Source organism: Podarcis vaucheri, assembly GCF_965113315.1.
Source record: "Podarcis vaucheri genome assembly, chromosome: 11".
Classification (NCBI taxonomy): domain Eukaryota; kingdom Metazoa; phylum Chordata; class Lepidosauria; order Squamata; family Lacertidae; genus Podarcis; species Podarcis vaucheri.
This window is the reverse complement of record NC_138749.1, coordinates 29,117,793-29,139,555: the sequence shown is the minus strand read 5'-3', so window position 1 is coordinate 29,139,555 and position 21,763 is coordinate 29,117,793. Positions and strand designations below refer to the sequence as shown.

General features: G+C 41.6%; 1 protein-coding gene across 3 annotated transcripts in view; it reads right to left on the bottom strand.

Annotated features, from left to right (window-relative positions):
* AP3B1 (adaptor related protein complex 3 subunit beta 1) overlaps positions 1 to 21,763 on the bottom strand; it is a 143,538-nt gene that overhangs the window by 109,316 nt on the left and 12,459 nt on the right. The window contains exons 1-2 of one of the 3 annotated variants that reach the window (XM_082191882.1): positions 15,923 to 16,348; positions 2,307 to 2,382 (exon numbers count right to left, since the gene is read on the bottom strand). In XM_082191882.1, coding sequence (XP_082048008.1) covers positions 2,307 to 2,382; positions 15,923 to 16,059 — 213 coding nt within the window. In that variant the 5' untranslated portion in view covers positions 16,060 to 16,348. Of the gene's footprint in view, positions 1 to 2,306; positions 2,383 to 15,500; positions 15,519 to 15,922; positions 16,349 to 21,763 lie in introns of those variants that run through there. The other 2 variants (XM_082191884.1, XM_082191883.1) reach the window with 2 other exon arrangements.

Here is a 21,763-nt window from a genome sequence, read left to right as displayed (position 1 = left end):
AGCCCCCAAAAGGTTATGCCTTAATAAATGTGTTAGTCTTGAAGGGGCTAGTACAGTTCTTTTTGCTGCTTTACTCAAATTGCACTGTGGTCTACTTCTTAAGTTTTTTGACAGAACAAAATAATATAAAACCCTTTGACAAACTAAAAATGCTATTGCAAAAAGGAGATTGGTGCCCGGGATGTTTCAGTTAAGAACTCCATGTGTAACAGCGCATATGCAGTATGGGAGCATGGATTGCACCCTGCCAGCACTACCCACACAGGCAATCCTGTCACAGCAAATAGCCGCATATTGGATTTGTGGACAACCTGCATGAAACTTTCATTGTTTGTAGCCCTGAATATCTTGGTTACATGCGAGAGGCTTTTCTCTTTAAGGTTTTTTCATGATTTCAAATCTCTCTCTCTCTCCCCACCCCCTTGTTCAAAATTAGGGGTAGGCAGGCAGGGCAGTCTTTTTATTATTGTTGGTGTTTAACAGCATTATGTTTAGATCTGTCTTTCCTCCAAAGATCTCAAGGTGGTATTCATGGATCTCCTTTTCTCCATGTTATCCCTGCAATAGCCTTGAGGGTAGGTTAGACTGACTGGCCCAAGGTCACACAGTGCATTTCATGAATGAGTTTTACCTTTGTCTCCCAGATGCTAGTCCACTTAATATCCCATCATTTTAGTCCACATTCTTAAAAAATGGTGTAGAAGTGAATAAGCAAAGAGGGAAACAATCTTTTCCCAGAGGTCTGGAAGTTTGTGGGGGCCCTTGTTAACAGTCCAGTGGTACTTCTGAGTAATGTACAGTTATTGTGACTTGAATCCACATTATGACGGGGGAACCCCTGCAATGATTAGCACTTAACTAAACTGAAAAGTGTTTTACGTAGGTTCAGAAGGGATTCCTAGTCATAGTTGTGTATTTTTCTGCCTCCACATCAGTGTTAGAATTCTATCAGTTATATTTTATCTTTACAATCTGAATGAATTTCAAGAACCAAAATGCTTTTTCTGTGCAGCCTCAGCAGGAGCAGTCACCATAAAAAAAGAAGAGGTAGGAATAGGCCAATATATATGTGGATTGTCTCTGGATCAAATGACTTTTCTTCTTTAATTTCTCAAAGTTCTTAACCTAACTCAAGGTTGTCATCTGAACTAGCCAGGTGTTTAACTGATAATCAATCACAGTCAGTCCATCACATAAAAAAGAGACTTTAGAGCTGTCTTACCCAAAAACGACAACTAGATATTCTGTTTTGGTGACTGTAAACCTGGTTTAAGGAGCCATTTGGCACCTAGCATATATGAGTTTTGAACACTGTTCCATGTGTTTTGATTCTCTCCCTATCCTCTTCTTCCATAGAGAAACAGTGAGCACTTGATCCCAGGGTCCCCTCAGCTAGGTCCACCTGCCATGGAATACTTTGGACTTCTGAGAGGAGTTTGATATAGCAGAAGGGGTGGTGGAAGAGGTGGTGGTAACGTTTTGTTGCACATCACCTTGGATATACTCAAGTAGCTTTTATATTCCAGATTGTGAACTAGATCCATGCTAGCCTGTCCTTAGTAACCAGAAAAGTGGGGGAGCGTAGAGATTTCAAATAACCACTGAAATGGAAACATTCAAACTTATTATGTCCATATCCAAGGTGCTGAAGCTACAAGCGTCAAGCTCTGAAAATAATATAGTCTGTTGTGTGTATATATGCCATTACTAAGGTGCACAAAACACATGTTCATTGTTTTCCTGAATAAAAGGTAAAGGTACCCCTGCCCGTACGGGCCAGTCGTGACCGACTCTAGGGTTGCGCGCTCATCTCACTCAAGAGGCCGGGAGCCGGCGCCGCCCGAAGACACTTCCGGGTCACGTGGCCAGCGTGACGAAGCTGCAACTGGCGAGCCAGCACCAGTGCCGCATACGGAAACGCCGTTTACCTTCTCGCTATAAAGCGGTACCTATTTATCTACTTGCACTTAGGGGTGCTTTCGGACTGCTAGGTGGGCAGGAGCTGGAACCGAACGACAGGAGCTCACCCCACCGCGGGGATTCGAACTGCCAACCTTACGATCAGCAAGTCCTAGGCACTGAGGTTTTACCCACAGCGCCACTCGCGTCCCTTTCCTGAATAAATTAATGCTAATAAGGACAAAAAAATACATAGTAAAGCCAATAGCTTTTTTAAAAAACAAACTAGTTTCAGACTAACTCTGAGAAACTTAAATTTGTGTGTGCGTGCACGTGTGTATTCAATGCATGAAGAAATACAACTTTCAGAGCTGCCAACATTATATGCACATTAAAATCTAACATACCCCAACAATCCTTTTCATAGCATCCAGCTTAGCAGAATCTTTGCTGCTTTCCAACATTTGCTTCAAATCTTCATTTCTATAAAAGGAAGAGAAATAATGAGTTGTCATTTGTATCACAACCTACTAATGAGGATACAAAAAAGTGTTCCAACATGCCCCAGAACTTCAAATTTTGCAACAATGCTGCTAATTGTTTTTTAAAGAGGGAGGATGCTGGAAATTAAAATGTTCCATAAATATATCCATCAGGGTGGGGAGGGGACTGAGAAGGCATAAATAAAAATAACATGTTCTGAAGGCTGAGGATAATCAATTTAAGTAGCAGTATGGGAGGAACATTTTGTTTGGGGTGTCAAGCTATTGGAATCATTTCATAGAAAATCTCATACTAACAATCAAACACTTTATGAATTGTAATTGCTACTGATTTTACCAAATGTGGCAATGAAAGTTTGGCTTTAAAATACACACAAGAATATACTGGTGGTGGAGACCTAACTCCAAGTCAGCACGTTTCAAGACATGGACTGGCTTAATTTTTACAATGTTTCCAAAGAAAATGCGAAAGAAAGAACAATGAATTGTCTCAATGTGGCAACTGTGGGTAATTTTTTTCTTCTTCATCTAGGTACATAGCTGAAATTCATAAGAAATACTATGTGGGAAGCCTTCTCTCTTTTTAGTAACATAAAATAAGTTGAAAATACCCTTTAATGCGAGACTATGTAACATTTAGACAATCATTGTTGCACTCACACATTAACAGAAAAAAAGAGATACTACTGGGGAGGGAAGAAGGTGACAGGAAGAGGTTTTTTAAAACTGCCAATCCCTTCTTCACTGAGGAAACAATGCCATGTCCCTCTATGGGCATATAGTAGTACATTTATTTAGGGCCGGAATCCAAAGACTTAGTTTAGGTTGAAATCTTATACACTTTCTGGCCTGAGTAGATGTGTACATAATTCTTCTCTTAGAGACAAAACATGAGTTTGTTTAAAAACAAAACAAAACTTCCCTCATCCCCGAATTTCCTTAACGTTCTGTGAAGTGTCTCACTTTTAAATGAAGTTTACCATGTGGGACTGCTATATGAAAAGCTCAAATATATTTCCTGCAACTTGTTCAAGGTGTCAGATCTTTTAGGATTCTGGCTACTCTGTTTAGAAAGTATTCCAGGTACTTTCCAGGTACAGTTAGCCCACTGTAAGATTAGATGAACAAATGCTACACACACTTAGGAAGCCAGTTTGCTATTACATTTATGATTGAGCTGATTTCGCCTCTGCGTATCATCATCAATGAGATAAGTACGAAAAATGCAGGAATTATCACGTCATTAAAAATTTGTGGCATTTTCTATGTTATCCTTAAAAAGCATTAAAAAAAATTCTGTAAGAGATTTAGAACAACAGAACATGAATTGCTACTTCAAACAAACTCTCACCTAAAAATAAAGGAATTAATTTAGCTTGTACTAAACAGCACTTCAGTGCTGATCTAAGCCTCTTGGCGACATGCTCAATTAAATAAGAAGGAGTTATTTTTTAGTGCACAATAACAATACGTTGTTACGGCTCAGATAGTTAAAATATAACATTCACAGTATAATATTGATTATTAGTCATTCTGCACTGTATGAAAAGTACATCACAAAAGACAGGTGAGCAACAGCAAGTTTACCAATACTTACAAAACAAGGTTTTCCTCACATGGCTCAAAAGTACTAGTAATCCCACTCTCTTCTATACTAGGATCTGGTTTTAAGGTAACTTCTAGGGATGCTGCTTTTTCAAGAATAAATCTAATATTGCAACTAGAACTACTCATTTTAGCCAACAAAGAGTCTTGCTCCACTTCTTCTAACTCAGGAAAAAGAATTAAGTGCACTGGTAACCAGACCTTATCAGGATCAAGATTGCAGTGTGGTTTGAAAAAACCTATGAGGTAACAGGATACCCACTCCCTTCACTTGAAGAAAATGCCTACTGTATAAAAGGTCATTTCCTTTTACAGAAATACATCTTACCAGCCAACTTCAACAAACAATCTTATTATATTGCCTGCTTGCTTTAGCTTAACAAGAATTATGGAACATACCAGGAATTTTATATAGCTGTAAAAATGAAATCACATGCAACAGATCCCTCATAATGTCTATGCTGAATTCTAAAAATCAATGCAAAATTATATGATTTTGGCCTTGTTTCCGAAGCCTCTTTATAAATATTACCTTTCTGACAAAGGGCCAAACTAAACGAAAATTAGATTTCAGGTTCTCTTCATAGTTGAAGACCTAATTTACACTGGATTGGAAGCCAACATCCTTCTAGACCATGGGTAGGCAAACTAAGGCCCAGGGGCAGGATGTGGGCCAATTGCCTTCTAAATCTGGCCCGCGGACAGTCTGGGAATCAGCATGTTTTTACATGAGTAGAATGTGTCCTTTTATTTAAAACACATCTCTGGGTTATTCGTGGGGCATAGGAATTTGTTCATTATTTTTTTTTTTCAAAATATAGTCTGGCCCCCCCACAAGGTCTGAGGGACAGTGGACTGGCCCTCTGCTGAAAAAGTTTGCTGACCCCTGTTCTAGACCGTCTACAGCAGCCTTTCTCAACCTGTGGGTCCCCAGATGTTGTTGAACTACAACTCCCATCACCCCTAGCTAGCAAGGCCAGAGCCTAGCTAGCAAGGCCAAGTCAGCACAAAAACAATTAATTTCAATGAACATTGAACTATTTTCTATATGTTAGGCATGTCAAAAGAATGTCACAACCAGCACAGGGACTCTTCACTAACAGACCTGGAGAATCACAGTGTTATTTACATCTTTTACACTTACTGCACTAAAAATATTTCCCCACACCCCAAATAAGGTCTGACATTTTATTTATGCAATAAAAATAGCATTCTGCCAAAGTATTGATAGCTTGCAGCAATGCTACACAGATTAAACAAAGCAAGATTCTAAACTTCTAAAATATAATTAATGCCATCCCTCACCCTTGGGATATGCCCCAGTGTGTACATTTTCAAAACATATTCACAATGTGTATAAAATATTTCAAGCTTCAAAGCACACTTTCTGCCATCACTTTATACCACAGCTGTTTGAGTGACATCTTGTGGCATGATTCCGACATTACCATATTCAGCACTAACAAATTCATTTTATTTATATATATTTTTGGCTTTTTATCCCACCTTTCTAAAATATACAGAGGGCAACCTATAAATGTTAGAATAGTAAAACAGAGCCCTAAGAACAAAACCAGCAGCAGTAACCATTGTAAGCTGCTGCTCATCCTTAAACATTCTAAACATCCTTCAGAAATACAAATTTAGAGAGACATGCCTTTTTAGGGAGGCCCTTCAGAATTATTGGTGCCACAGCGGATGAGGCCCCATCTATGATACCCACTTGCCACCTGTGATGAACCAGAGATACCTGGAGAAAGGCCTCTAAAGTGCGACAGAGCTCCTGGAGAAAGAGAGTAACTCTGGTTCCACATTATATAAGACTTTAAAAATAATAATAAAAAATTGCTTCAAATTGGACCTGGAAGCAAATTTTAGCAAGAGAAACAGATAAAAGTTTTTTGTGAGATAAGATGTGCCATGTAGGCAACCATATTCTGAATCAACTGAATTTTCCAAATTGGCACCAAGGGCAGCCCATTATATAAAACATATTATAGTAATTTAACCCTGAAGTGACTAGAGATCTGGCTGTCCCAGGAAAAGATACAGCCAGTATATAAGACACAGCTGGAAAAAGGCATTCTTGGCCACTAGCACCACCTGGGCATCAATCTCAGGAACTGCTGCAGCCTTATCCAATATAGGATGCCCACTCCAAGATTACCAGAACCCCTAAGAAACAGTACTTCCAATTTGTCTGGATTCAGCTTTTTAAAAGATGCTTTATTTGGACAACTACCTCTTCATAGATCACTGCCTTGTGGTGGCGAAGAACTTGAATAACTCAGAGAAGCTATGGACAGGTCATAGTGGAGAGTTTTGACCAAACGTGATCCACCTGGACCAGGAACCGGGAAGCCACTCAACTATCCCTGCCAAGAAAACTCCATGGACAAAGTCAATAGGAAGATGAGCCCCTCAGGTCAGAAGGCGTCCAACATGCTACTGAGGAAGAGCGGAGGACAAGTACAATGAGATTCAGAGCTGGTGAAGTGGCTGGGCCAAAGCCGAAAGGTCGCTCAGTTGCGGATATGCCTGGAAGCGAAAGGAAAGTCCAATGCTGTAAAGAAAAATATTGCATAGGAACCTGGAATGTAAGAACCATGAACCTTGGTAAGCTGGATGTGGTCAAAAATGAGATGGCAAGAATAAATATTGACATTCTGGGCATCAGTGAACTAAAATGGACGGGAATGGGCGAATTCAGTTCGGATTAGCATCATATCTACTACAGTGGGCAAGAATCCCATAAAAAAATTGGAGTGGCTCTCATAGTCAACAAAAAAGTGGCGAAAGCAGTATTGGGATGCAATCTCAAAAACGATAGAATGATCTCAATACGAGTCCAAGGCAGACCTTTTAACATCACAGTAATCCAAGTTTATGCACCAACTACTGGTGCTGAATAAACTGAAACTGACCAATTCTATGAAGACTTACAACACCTTCTAGAAATGACACCAAAGAAGGATGTTCTTCTCATTATAGGGGATTGGAATGCTAAAGTAGGGAGTCAAGAGATAAAGCTGAGACTCCAATACTTTGGCCACCTCATGAGAAGAGAAGACTCCGTGGAAAAGACCCTGATGTTGGGAAAGATTGAGGGCACAAGGAGAAGGGGACGACAGAGGATGAGATGGTTGGACAGTGTTCTCGAAGCTACGAACATGAGTTTGACCAAACTGCGGGAGGCAGTGGAAGACAGGAGTGCCTGGCGTGCTCTGGTCCATGGGGTCACAAAGAGTCGGACTAAACAACAACCACCTCTTGGTAAAAATAAAAGATTTATTTAGATGCAATACTTGAAAAAGAATGAAAAGCCAGTCAAAAAATGCTGTCATAGAATGAGGAATCCTCTGAAATAGCATATTGGTGTGAGGCAATGCAAGGGAAAGAAGGGGGCGAGATTCGTATTCCCACCCTGATGTTTGCTGAATCAAAGTCATATCTATTCATGGAAGGGCATGTCTGAATCTATCCCATTTTACTTAACTGCAGAATCAGGAGTAACCTCAGCGGGGAGGGAACATAGCAAACAAAAAGTAGAGAAGACATACGAAGATAAAACAGTATTTTGTTGATTAAGATAGAAAAACTAAAAGTAGTAACTTGCAAACCAGGTCCATCAATTCAAGTTATACTTTTTTTTATACAGAAAATGTATTTTTATGGATTCGCTTCTTGTACGGGGGGGTGGGGAGGACCAACATACTATAACTTACAATTACAGGTGAGATATTAGTATCCCAGATATTCCTCATCACTAAGAGGAAAAGTTATTATAATCTATTATAAACTATTATTGGCAATCACTCAACCAATTAACAGGTTGACAGCTAATCATAGGTATCCAACAACACTTGCATATAACAGCATGTAAAATTTTTTGTGTGTGTTATGTTTACTCTGTAAATCTGTGCTTGAAGAGGAAAACACAGTTCCAAAACACGCAAATATTTTTTACACAAATAGTTGGTCGAAGAAACAGAAATCATTGTTTCTAGAGAGTAATAAAGGTGCTAGAACTCAAAGCAGATCTGTTTAACTACCAGATTTAGGCCTGCACAATGGAACACCATCCTATCCTCCTTTCCCCCCACCCCCAAAATCTGCTCTGGAGGCTCCACCCTGCCCACTCCTTCTAGTGTTTTAAGAAGGGGGTCAGCTTCTTCCAACAGCCCCTTTTCAAAGGGTTTTATGAGAGCCCACCTCTTTCCCATCATAGCCCTCATAGGCTCAAACAGAAGGGGGGCATCTTAAAGGAAAGAGGGTTGTCTTAAAGTTTTTATAAGTCTCTCCATGGTCCTCTTTTAAATCTTCAATATCAGGAGTTTAAAATAGGAGGGGACATCATATGATTGACGGGAGGCAGTCCCACAATGCCAGCACAGCCAAAAAGGTTCACCACCCCTCCTCTAAAAAAACACTTAAGTACTACAGTATCCAAGACTTGTTGGATAAGTAACTGTTACTGCCCTTCAACAGCTCTTCTGCCTTTCCCATCCAGAAAAGGAGCTTCCATTTCTTGCTGGTTAGTTGCTTGTCCCCTCTGCCCTCAGCAGCAAATGAGTGCTGCTAATACAAGGGTATATGGGGGGAGAAGGCAGGTGGACACTTGAAACCCACCAATATGTTTTGAGGCCCCATCTTTTGATTGGCGGGCTGGCAGTGACGTAGAATGGAAGGCTTGGCTTAGCGGTAGTGCCCCTTTGAGAGAAGGGGCAATGGTGACAGGAGGCAGAGCAGAACTGCTGGGCCATGCGGAGGCTGTGACACAGCACAGGCCCAGTGGAGACATTGTGTGCGGCCAGCTGATGGGACTTGGCAACACCTCTCTGCCCAGAGCTCCTTGGGGTGGGCGGGCTGCCCTTGGCCATGGAGGCTCTGTTGCTGGCTACCATGTTTGACAACTGAATAAGGGGTGGCTGCTGAGCAGTGGGTGGCTGCCTGCCAGGAATTGAAGGGGGTCAGGTTAGTTGACTCTCAGGGACCTCCTTCTAACTCTACAAATCCCTCTCTTCAGTTAACCACTGACCTAAAGGACTGTGATGTTCCTGTATCGTAAGCAACATCACTTGCAGGTTTGCACCAAAGATTTTTCTAAGATAAACAGGTGGTATGAGCCTATGCACATTGTACTCCATGACTGATATCCAGTGATACCCACTTGTGCCATGGATGTCAGCTTGCAATGGGTCTTCTGGTTTATATTCTGCCCCTCTAGCACCCTGCGCTTCCCTAAAATATGCTCTGGAGGGTCCCCATATCCCCTGAAGCAGATTTTGTGTATGGAAGAAGAAAGGAAGGGAAAACCTCACTGAATGAGCAGGTGCCTACTCACATGATGTTGGAATGTCAGTGCATACATATTGACCTATGCACTGCAGGGGGTTGGTCCCTTCCAACTCTACAGTTCTATGATTCTATTATCTAATCCAGACTTTCTCAAACTCAGCCCTCCAGATGTTTTTGGCCTACAACTCCCATGATCCCTAGCTAGCAAGACCAGTGGTCAGGGATGATGGGAATTGTAGTCTCAAAACATCTGGAGAGCCGAGTTTGAGGAAGCCTGATCTAATCCATGGACATGGAGGCACAATGTGGACAATCCCAGTTCCTCAATACATTAGGATTGCCCAGTTAGAGCCTCATCTGAGACACACCTTAATACTACTCACACATCAGATCACAGGCATTTTCTATCATTTTATGCTATTTGCTAATATTGTGCCACAGTTTGAGACTCAGATTGGACCACGCAGATTTATTAGCTCAAAATTCATTAAGGACTTACTTTATAGGATATTCCATCCAAACCATTCATCCTTTCTGGCTTGTGTGCCTAATGAAACTGGCATACTACTATAGTAGGAGGCACAGTGCCATACTAACAGATGGCCCTGATGGTAAACATGCCAATGAACCAGTATATGCATCACATATAAATAGCTGGGCTAGACTACTCTAAAATAAATCCAATCATTTATTTCTATACATTTCCATTACTTTTATATAGGCTATGTATGCCCAGTGTGCACTAAACTAAAGAATTCAATATATAAATTCTGTATATCAACAGAAGTAAGTTATTCAGTCTCTTTCAGCATTAAACTCAGGAATCAGTATTGTACTGAAACACCATCTTCAGTCCATTCTCAGCAAAGGAGTAATTTGCAAAACTCAAAGGCAGTTTGGTACCCTGCTGCATTTGCTAGTACACATGTACTCTGAAAAGGAAAAAGGCTCCAATAAATTACAATCACATTTTGTTTGGCAGGAATCTAGTCTAAAGATGCAAATTCATGAAGTTGAACACTATTCTTCTAAATTTTGCCATCTGTTGAAAAATTCACATATTCTACCTACCACTATGCCCTTTTCATATAATATGCCTCCAAATTTTAACATTTGGTTAAAGATTGCATTTTTACTGTTGCTGTTAAGATGCAGTTTCCAAAGGTAAGGAAAAGAAAGGCTTTTATAAAATTCACACATTTAAATATGACAGAACACATTTAATTTGGAATCAGAACAGTAACTGCTGGCAAGAATAAACACTCTTGTATGAGAAACATTCCAAAATATCTGTAAAATCAGAAAATCAGTTCCACCTTAAATCAGCTGAACATTAAAATATTTTATACGTCTCTTCCTAAAGATATTCCAATCAAATAAACTTTACGTGAAGGATCAGTATGAGCTACTGACATCTGGATCTTTTATAAAGCTTGTGGTTCTTGGTTTAAATGGCCAGATTACATCTTGATTAAGGGAACTTCTATCAATTCTATTCAGAATCTATCAATTCTAATGTCTATTCAGACATTAAAACAAATTTTCAATTCTATCAAGAGATCTGAACCATTGCTTTCTCATCATATCACTCTACCCTCAGGTGAACAAGCCTTGCTATTCATTTCTGTGTTCCTGGCATGGTTGGTCTAGTTCTAGCAATCAAAGTATTTGTTAGAAGTACTGCATACTGAATAGTTTGATGACGTTCTTCAACTCTGGTTCAAGTTATAGAAACACTCTTACTTTTCAATGCAATCCAATTCAATCATTCCACACTTATCTTCAAGGATGTAGGGCAGCAACTGACAACCTTTTAGGCCTGTGGACATATTTATAATTTTGAGTGTATACCATGGCATCACCTTCTCGGGATGCTTCTCCTGTCCACCCAGACAGAAAGTGTGCACACACTACTTTGCTTTTCCCAAAGGGTATGGGTAAAAGTCAGATTCAGCAGAATTAAAACAGTTCCTCTTGACACAGAGTTCCCCCAAAACAGCATCACTGATAGACAGCACAGAAAAGAAAACAACCACCCTACAGGTTTGGTGCTTGGATGGAATCTTGGATCCAATAATTTTTGCACAGGATGGCAACTAAACCACAACAAATTACCCAACATATATATATGAACACAGAGGTGACCAATAATTTGATGACATTTTTAGGGGATCCCATGTAAAAATTATGAGTATCCATAACTTGGAACTGAATTTCTGCACCATGGAAGCTAGGATGGTTAGAGGTTACCCAGTCAGTTAGTCCTAATTGCCTTAGGCCATGGGTAGGCGAACTAAGGCCTGGGGGCCGGATCCAGCCCAATCACCTTCTAAAGCCGGCCCACGGGCGGTCCAGGAATCAGCGTGTTTCACGTGAGTAGAAGATGTCCTTTTATTTAAAATGCATCTCTGGGTTATTTGTGGGGCATAGGAATTCGTTCATCCCCCCCAAAAAAAATATAGTCCGGCCCCCCCCACAAGGTCTGAGGGACAGTAGACCGGCCCCCTGCTGAAAATGTTTCCTGACCCCTGCCTTAGGCCCTCCCCTCAACAGGCAGGTGTAGAGTTGTAGCCAATCTGAGCTGGGTGATGGACCTCACCCTACCACAGCAAATCCTTCCTGTTGAGTAGGAACTCATGAGTTTGCCATGAGTTCCGTGAACAAGGCTCTCCTTGGTCAGAAGGGAGCTACTACGATAATCTCCCCTAGAGCGGATCTGACTCACCTGAAAATCTCTGGATTAGGACCATAGGAGTAAAGGCATATAAAAGCCCCACCCAGCCACGTCAGGGTATCCATGCCCATTGCTTCTTGGGCCCTGAACCAGGAGACCACCACCTTTCCATTTTCTGGACTAGAACAACGTCCACTCCTGGAAGGCCAAAGCAATCCACTATTTTCTAGAACATCTATGGATGAAGGATCCACTCTGTCTGCAGGTGGCTGACCCAGTCTGCTCAAGTGTTGGGGGCACCCGCTACGTGCTCTGCTGATAGGGATTCTAGATACTGTTCCACCCAGGAGAGGAGGCTAGTTGCCTCTTGCATGAGAGGCAGTGACTTGCTTTCACCTTCTTTACATATATATGCCTTGGTGGCAATGCTGTTAGAAAGGATCAGCCTGTGCTTGCCCTCCACCAGCCTCTCAGAGTAGAAGAGAGCCAGTCTGAGTGCTCCAAGTTCCAACCAACTTATGAGTTATTTGGCTTCCTCCTTGGATCAGGTTTCTTGGACATACTGATCTTCTGTGTGGGGTCCACACACCAAGAGGGTCGCATCTGCCATTATCTGCACCCATGGCTGCGCCCTGAAGGAGTGTCCCCTTTCTAAAGCCAGGGAAATCCACCACCTGAGGACCCTAATGGGCCTCTAGGAAGTGGGAGAACATGGGGACTGCAGGTTGGCTCCAGAGCCTGACCTAGCCAGGTGAGTCACTCTGGGGTAAATGGCAGCATCCTGGGGGGGGGGAGGCATGAGCAGTTGCCCATCCTTCCTTTCATGCTTACCAACACTTCTGGGATCACTGCAGCTTCTAGGACAGGCCATTGCAGGTCCCCCATTACCTCTGTGGTCAAAGGACTCACTGTTGGGAACAGGGAGATCCCAGGTCCCCTTGCATGGGTGGTCTGGTTTCTCAGCCAATGAGTCCGCAGAGAGCTCCCCAATAGTAGTCAAATAACTGAGACTGAGCTATCAGCAATCTAAAATTAAGTTACAAATAAGCATTTCCTTTTAAATTCTGTTTCACAATACAATCTAAAATTGCCTTCAAAGATCATAATTACTAAGGTGTGCTTTTTTAAAAAAAAATCTTCTCTATAAACTCCAAAGTTTCAGAAGCAAATGTTTCACTTGCAACAGTGCCTCTTTGAAAATGCCAAATTGCAATGATACATTTTATTGGATATAAAGAAAGGAAACAACTAGATTACGAACAACAAGCAACACAATTACGTTTTAACCACACTTCCCAATTTACAGAATGTAATGAAATCTTATTTGGTAATTAAATGCCAACTTAAACAAGATTGCCAATACAGATTACATAACAAATGAATTGTGAGACTGCATGTGCCTCCTGCTGTAAAAGCTCTTCAAGACCTTAGATTTACCTGCAAGATCTGCCAACTCAAAATGGCATTTTTGAGAACTTTCAGCCTATACAATATTCCAATTCCATGTTCTTCAGTAATCAAGTTTATTAACGGCTCATCTCATCTCAATTTATCATATAAACCATAGGGCCACATTAGATATTCTTCTTACAAAGTATTAAGGGCCAAACTAAATATAAAATTAACACAACTTGTTTGGAATGCCATGATTTTTTAAAGAAAATAAACAGCAGCTTTGGGGTAGTGGGGGAGAAAAATCAGGACCAAAACCAAAGCAGGGTTGTTTTTTAAAGCACTTCAATAAATTTGAACATGAACACACATACACAAAGCTGCTTTCATCGGATGGCAGATTCTTTCTTGATGCAAATAGTAGCTGGGAGGGGAGATTTTTATCAGAACTACAGTGTGGAAGGAATAGGCTAGAAAACCCTCCCTCTTTGCTGCAATCCCAATTCTGACTTGCTTCTCCCATATCTGCTATATAAAGTTAAAGAAGGAGGACACAATGCTGTTTAACAAAGTGTGTCTAGCCCCAGGCCTACACTTCTGGATGGCTGGCAGCAAGATATCAAATTATGTTTTGGGAATTACATTAACTTACCGTACATTTATTAATTTTAAATTTTTTTACTGGTGTTAGGTATTTTACTAAACTGGACTTTTTAGCATTATGGCTGGTTCTGTTAGTGAATATTTTAGTGTTATTTTTTGTGTTTCGACTTCTGTATATTTAGGGAGTGTTAGGATTCTCTAATAAAGAAACAAACACCCAATTTGTGTTATTAGCAAATAAAATGTAAACCACAATACCTGTTCCCTAGTTAAAGTTAAGACACTGGTGCTGACAGTACAAGATGATCATCTCTTTGTTGTAAAAATAATTTCTCACTTTTATGGATACATGATTCAAAGTAGCTTGCCATGCCACAGAAGACTGAAAATAGGCAGTACTATGTCTGAGAGGTAAAATAATGGCACACAAACAGCATGCTGTAGGTAGGAGACTAGTTAGAAGTGAAAGCAGATTAGGGTTTATGTTTCCACTTCTGTGAAAGCAAGGTTCTGTGAACATGACACATTACTACATAAGACTTATTCCCAAGGCACATGTTCAGGTCTGTATGTGTAAAGCAGCAAAGGAAGGAACCCTATCAAAAGAGAAAGCTAACAAAATTACTCAATTACATGATTTAAATTAAGTATAAATAATTCTGTTCTATTATACATCTAGGTTTATAAATGGTTTGAACTTCAACTTTAAAAAGTATTTTCTTCTGTTTTGTTTAAATAAATTAACAGCACTGACTAGCAACCTTCTTGAACTCAAAACCTTTCTAACTTACAATGTTTCAAGAGTACAGACTAATCACTCACTTGTACACACACATGCACACGAAGTAGTATTATCAAGCTATAACCAGCAAAATTAGATATTCTACATGTGGCACTTGTTTTTACTGGAAAATGTATTGTGTTAATTCCCTTGAGAATATTGCAGACAAACCTGAAACACTGAAGTTACAAATAGCAGAATTTATGATTTATTAATATTAAGTCTTCTAAATAAAGGGTTCCCAGTACAATTTATTTCGATTTTAACATTTGTTAAAATAATGGACACTTGAAGACCATTAAGAGGCTATCCAAGATCTCGGGGGAACAAAGCACCACATAATCAAATTTAAAAGGGGAGGAAGCATATTGCCACCTCCGCCCCATCAACAAATATGAAATGTTACCAATATTGGCAAGCTGAAATGGCCAACCCAATTTGACTGAAGAATAAAAAATAACCTTGTGATCCAATCCCACCCTCAACATAACTTCTGCCAGTGTCTCCCTGATTTCAAAGCTATCAGTGTCTCCAGGAGCACAAGAGTTTGAATGTTTACACAGAAGGAAATCGCTACCAACTTCGCTGTGACTTACTCCCTCGTGCGTTTAGGATTGCAGCATAAAGTGCATAAAACTGAAAGGAGGGGTCCCTGAGGCGTTTCTCATGCTGCTCTCAGCGGGCACTTCTCCTTACAGTCATTTATTACTTCCCTTGCATTGATATCCTGTATACAACTTTTTACCACGTTAGTAGGAAGAATTCGGACTTCTCCCTTACTCCACAATTCAAGGCAGAAAAAGAAAATCCGAAGCAGCCGTGTTGATCTGCAAGGAAAAACAACTGAGCTCTGAAAGCAACCGCAAGGCAGTAACTTTATTAGGAACCAACTCCCAACGTCACACAAAGTCGCAGAGCAACTCATAATGGCACAACCCCGCTTTGCAGTAAGTTTCACAAAGAACCGTATTCCGGACCCCGAAGTTGTTAATAGGATTTGGGGTGGGAAGGCGGCTGAGAAACGAGGGGAAGAGAGACCCACGGGCGGCTGAGAGTCTGGTCTCCTCGAAGGAAGCAGCGCCTGCACTTACTTCCCTGAGGAGAGGAAGCCCAGCCCCCGGCCGCCCCAGCCGCGCCTCACTCCGCCTCCGGCCGTCCCTTACTTACTTCTTGGTGTCGCTGCTGAAGAGCCCGAAGGCCGTCGAGGCAGAGGAGGCGGCGGCGGCGGTGGGCGTCGCTTCCTGGCCCACCTCGGGCTGAGCGTCCCCGGCCTGCTCGTTGTAGCCGACATTGTTGGTCGACATGCCCGCGCGCCGTTACTACTACTACTACTACTACTACTACCACCACAACTACTCCCCCCGCCTCCGGTTCCCTCGCGAGCCGACTCTTCCCCGGAAGCTGAAGGAAGAGCGGCTGCCGGAGGATAGTCACGTGGTGGCCGAGAGGGGCGGGGAAGAGCGGCCAAGGGGAACGTTCTCCGGCCTGCCTCCAGGCGCCGCCGTTGCCACGGCGACGAGGCCCTTCACGCCCGAAATCCTCCGGCTCGCAGTCACGAGAAAAACCTCCTGCCCGCGACTTCCCGAAGGCGCGCCTTACAACCCCCTCCCACCCCACCCCGCCGCAAGTCACGAGGACACGGAGAAGCCGTTGAGCAATGCCACGTCACCCGCTAAGCGGTTGGTCTCGTGCGCGTACTTGGCGCCACGTAGGCGAAGCTAAGCTTTCCTTACTGCCGGGGCCGGACCACCCTCGAGGCACCTCAGGCGGCAGAATCCCATTGCTTCTCCTCACTTCCCTAGGGATGTGGGGGCTGGAAAAGTGAGGAGAAGCGGAAGCAGCAGCAGTTTCGGGTGGGAGGGTCCCCCTACCATGGGAGAAGCGGCTTCTGGCGAGATTTCACCAAAACCTGGAACTCAGCAAAGGAGGGCAAAAGGTGCCCCCGGTGGCGCTGGAGAAGTTATCTGCTACTGCCAGAGATCTGAGGAGAAGCGGCGTCGTACAGCAGCAGGCCCACCACTACCACCACTGTCCCTCATGATAAGATTCAGGAGTGAGTCTTAAGGACCAAATTGAGAGGACTCAAGGTCCCTGTTCCTTTCCTAGGTGATCAAGCTACCCTAAGCTGGGACTCCATGGGAACCACACACACACACACACACACACAGAAAGCAACTAGAGGGTTGTTGAGAAGCCCAATACATTTTAAATGGACAAAGGAGGGTTGGACAGCTTTCCAAAAATTGTACTGTTATTTCATACTAAAAACCATACTAAAAAAACCCCAAACCCTAAGCACTGCTATACTCAGGAACATAAGCATCAGCAGAAGAGTCACTGTTTCCTGTACCTGGACAAGCTGGGAGGGGAGAAGAAATCACTGTTCAGAAAAACCCAAAATTACATATACAGTGGTACCTCTGGTTACGCACTTAATTCGTTCCGGAGGTCCGTTCTTAACCTGAAACTGTTCTTAACCTGAAGCACCACTTTAGCTAATGGGGCCTGCCGCTGCTGCCGTGCCGCCAGAGCACGATTTCTGTTCTCATCCTGAAGCAAAGTTCTTAATCCGAGATACTATTTCTGGGTTAGCGGAGTCTGTAACCTGAAGCGTATGTAACCCAAGGTACCACTGTAAATGGTGGGCACAATTCAAGCATCTGCAAACACTATCAAACACATACCTACCTGGCATAGGAGACACCTTGATCAGCAAGGGAAACACCTTGAAGGAGGTTTTCCCAGGGTGAGACTCATCCATTGCACCAGGCAAAAATATTTCTCTATAACGAGGCCTTTGGCTGATTAAACGATAGGCTTTTTAATGTATTTGGGGGGGGTATTGGTTTGTTGGTTTTGTTATGTATTTTGTGTTCTCATTTTGTATCTTTATGTTGTGAACTGCTCTGTGATCTTTGGATGAAGGGCTGTATACGGTTTAAATAAATAGATACGGTAAATACTGTGAAACTTCTGTTCACCAATTTTCATTTATCACGTTCTGTTGTTTTACTGTTGTTTTATTAAGTTTATGTGGGGGGGTTTCTTGCAAACCATCCTGCAATAATTTATTTGCTGAATGCTCAGGTTGTATATCTTAACAACTGTCATTTTACTGACTGCAATGTGGGGCGGGGGAGAAGGGCAGTTGGCCTTATTATGTAGGTACCAGCATACTTTTTAGTGTTAACTGTTACAGTATTGTCACTGCATATTTGTTTGGTGCCCTCTTGTGGTTCAGAGTGTGAATTACAAAGTTAACCTTAGTTGTAATTTTATTACAGTATGTAAAGGAAGTGGCCGCCTGATCTTATTCATGTTCACTTGTAAGTAAGCCCCACTAAGTTAATTTGAAGTGTGTGTGTGTCTCACACAAACATGCAATTGTTATCCATATATTTTTTGTTTCATTAATTATGCAGCAGAAAAAGGGTCACTTCCGGTCAGTATCCAGTATCGCTTCTGAAATATAATTGACCTTCACACTGGCATTGCAGGTTCCATTTCCCCTAAATTTAATATTTATTCTTCCCGGTTAGCAAGAAATCAAACTTTGTTAGTGGAACATTTGCACTCCAGTTGCACCGGATTACTAGGTTAGAGCTTTAAAATTTCTTATCATTTGTTCAGTGGTTCTCTGCTAATTAACCACAGAATCCCCTTGGGGCACTCCAGTAAGAGAGTGGAATCCAGGAGTATTTGCAAACTATAAACCTTCTTCAGTGGAGGGTGCAACCCCTCCCAGAACAGTTTGTCTGCCGAATTCTAGGACATGGGAATCACCCACCCACATCCATCTTATCAGGACTCAGCTGCTGGGGGGCAGGGCGGTTGCACGCATGCAGCCCATCACAGTTCCCAGGCACGGGATCCAACACCTTCATAGCCTTTCCTGATTCAAATGTAATAGACAGCTAGAGCTGCATTATTAATGTGCTGGTGACACAGTGCTCCAGATCCTTAGATGACTGCTTCCAATGGTTTCATACAAATAAATGTTAAATAGCATAGGACCCCACAGCCCCAAAACTATGAGCCAAGTAACAGTGCCCTAATGCTACTTTCTGGCAATGATCCTTCAGGTAGGAACAGAGCTCTGAAAAACAGTATCTCAGCTTCAACCTTCCTGAGTCATTCCCGAAGAGTACTGTACTGGGCAGCTTCCAACACCACCCTTTCAGCCATCTTGCCCAGGAAGTGAAGATTTAGAGTCTGAGCAGATCCAGAGACGGCCTCTTCAGGAGTCACCACATCCTGCCTCTTTCAGGGTAGTGGGCATAAGTCCCACATGTAGTGCTGTGTTGACCATTCCCTGGAACTATTCAGTCAATTACCTCCTGGAGTTTATCAGCCATGATGGACAGAAATAGAGAGAGAGCATGCTGCTACCCTGACTTCTACAAGTGTCCTGCAGGCTGCAACTAGTTGGTGCACTAATTGTGACATAAAGTTTGACACAGAGCCAAGTGATTTTACCCTTTGCAAATCTCTTAACAGCAGGCTTTTGAGTGGTCCCTATCAGCTAATTTACCATACTAAAAAGCTCTGCTGGACAATTCACTAAAAACACAATCGAAACAGAGAAGTATGCGCTCTTTTTGCCACTGCCACTGTCACATGCATTGTGGTTGTACTTGTGTTTGATCAAATTCATATTGGGACTTATCCCATCTGTGCTCCAATCATCAGCCAGCCCACTTCATTGTTGCTCAGGGAGCATATACCCAAAGGTATCTTTCTGAGTATAATGTTAATACCATGCCTCTGTGAAATAAAAGCTCATTGAGCTATCAATGCATATCTGAAGTGGAAAAATATCAAAAGGTTGGTTAATAGAACAGTTATGGTGTTAAAACATGGTATAAAATATATATCTTAAGAGCACTAGCTGTTCACATGTACAGATTCTATGTATTTGTTTCTGATAAAGCATCAGAAATGTATTATGGTATTCATAGGAATCATGCCTGTAGAGATGGAGAGTAGGACACATTTTTTCTATTTCATTATTGTAGAAAGGGCCATCTATTGATCAGTTATTTACTCTTGCTAGATATTGAAAACACTTTATAATAAATTCTAATTAAATCTTTTTCTTAATTAAATCTTAATTTTCTAATTAAATCTTTATCGACCTGTCTCCTGGTTGCAAATAGTGGCTTCTTGTACTGTGGTATAAATGTAAAGCATTTCACTCGCAGCCTGATCCTGTGCTGAGTTAGGTGCATCTCAGTCCATTGGTTTCCATGGGTATGAGGTGCTAAGTCTGCCCAGGATGGGGCTGTCAGTCTGTTGCCATGTCTAGCACTCTGAGCCCTTAAGGAAATGGCAATGCACAAAAGGGACATGGGTCAAGAGTTTGACAGCAGCATAGATTTATAATTGGCTTTACTTGTTTATTATGCAGTGCAATTATAATCTGAGCTGTCTCTTGTGGAATTCTTACTGAGAGGGAAATTATGTAGAAGATTTTGCAGCATTAATAAAGAGTAGCATGATTCATTTGTTTAAGATCAGACAATTAAAAAAGCAACAATAGAAATGTCAACAGAACAACAAAATGTGTAATCTTGTATGGGTGTTTGCCTTGGAAACAGACAACGGCTTTATTGGCATGCTTGAATAATCCATAATATCTAGATATTTTCCCTTGACCTAGTTCACATAATCCAAATCAAAAGTGTCATCATATATTTACAATAGAGGGAAGCTTAGCTCTGCCTGAGCCAGGTTTAGACAATACGTGTTGGTTTCAGAAGAAAAGATAATAAGTTAACCTCTACTTGCTAAGCTATCACTGTGTCCCTTCTTCCTTCTGAGCTGCAAAAAATTCAGTTTGCTTTGCAAAAAAGAACACTGGGGACATATACAATACTGTTTGTATAGTAATCTGATTAGAAATGTATTGTTTTCAACAAGCAGGAATGTGTGTAAGCATCCTGGAGCAAATTCAACAACCAGTTCCCTAGAGTCAAAGCAGCATTCAAGACAAAGAACAATTTTATTTTTCGAAAAGCCTATGGTTACAATCCTGTGCCCACCTTGGAATTTCTAAGTAAACATGCATTGGATTGGGGTGTCTCTGAACAATCTATGAGTCAAAGTGTACCAGCTGAAGGGACACAGGTTTTTTTAAACAAAAGTTCCACTACAGCAGCAGAACATAAGATCTTCTGGTATATCCATCATGGCAGCAGTATAACACCTCAGATACACTGGTGAAACACTCTGCTGGCAGACTTGTCAGTGGAATGATTAAAATGTGGTGGGGTCACAGATAACCCACAAACATGCTTACATATCCTATACCCTTTCAATTCATGACCACATGCTCCGCTTATATGATATTGCAGATATTAATATTGCGCAGCTTGAAGTGACTGGATGCATAAAAACTGACTCCTTTTGGAATAAAAATTGTCTAGACCCATTTGTTTGATTCGAAATTTATTTGCAGAACTTTCTTCAAAACAGAACAAAAACATCAAAGATATATATAAAAAAATTCATAAAACATATGGTTATCCAAGCACAGGCTCAACATCTTTTTAGAAATAAAATAACTTATCAAAGCTGAAAAACACAGTTCTCCCCCTCACAGGCTTCATTAGTCTGAACTCCAGCTCTTAAGGCTGTTGAGCTTCTGGAGAGGCATCTTACTCCCACAGAGCTTCAGCCACAACCCTTCCAAGACAGAGAAATTTGCAATTCACTACCTCTTGTGTTATCTAAGGTTAAACACAAGTGTGTTAGCTAGCAGAGAACAACAATTATCAACCCATCAAGGAGCTCAGAGTCCTATTCTTGACTTCAATATAGCTCCATGGAAAATCACCATGTTAAAGCCTTCAGTAATACACATTAAGGCATTCTCTATTTCAGTGTCAATTAAAAAATTACACTTAACATATATTTATCGTAAACACCTAGGTGGTCGCTATTGGAAAAAGGATGCTAGACTAGAAGCATCCTTCTAATTCAACCAGATTATTTATTTCATTCACAAGC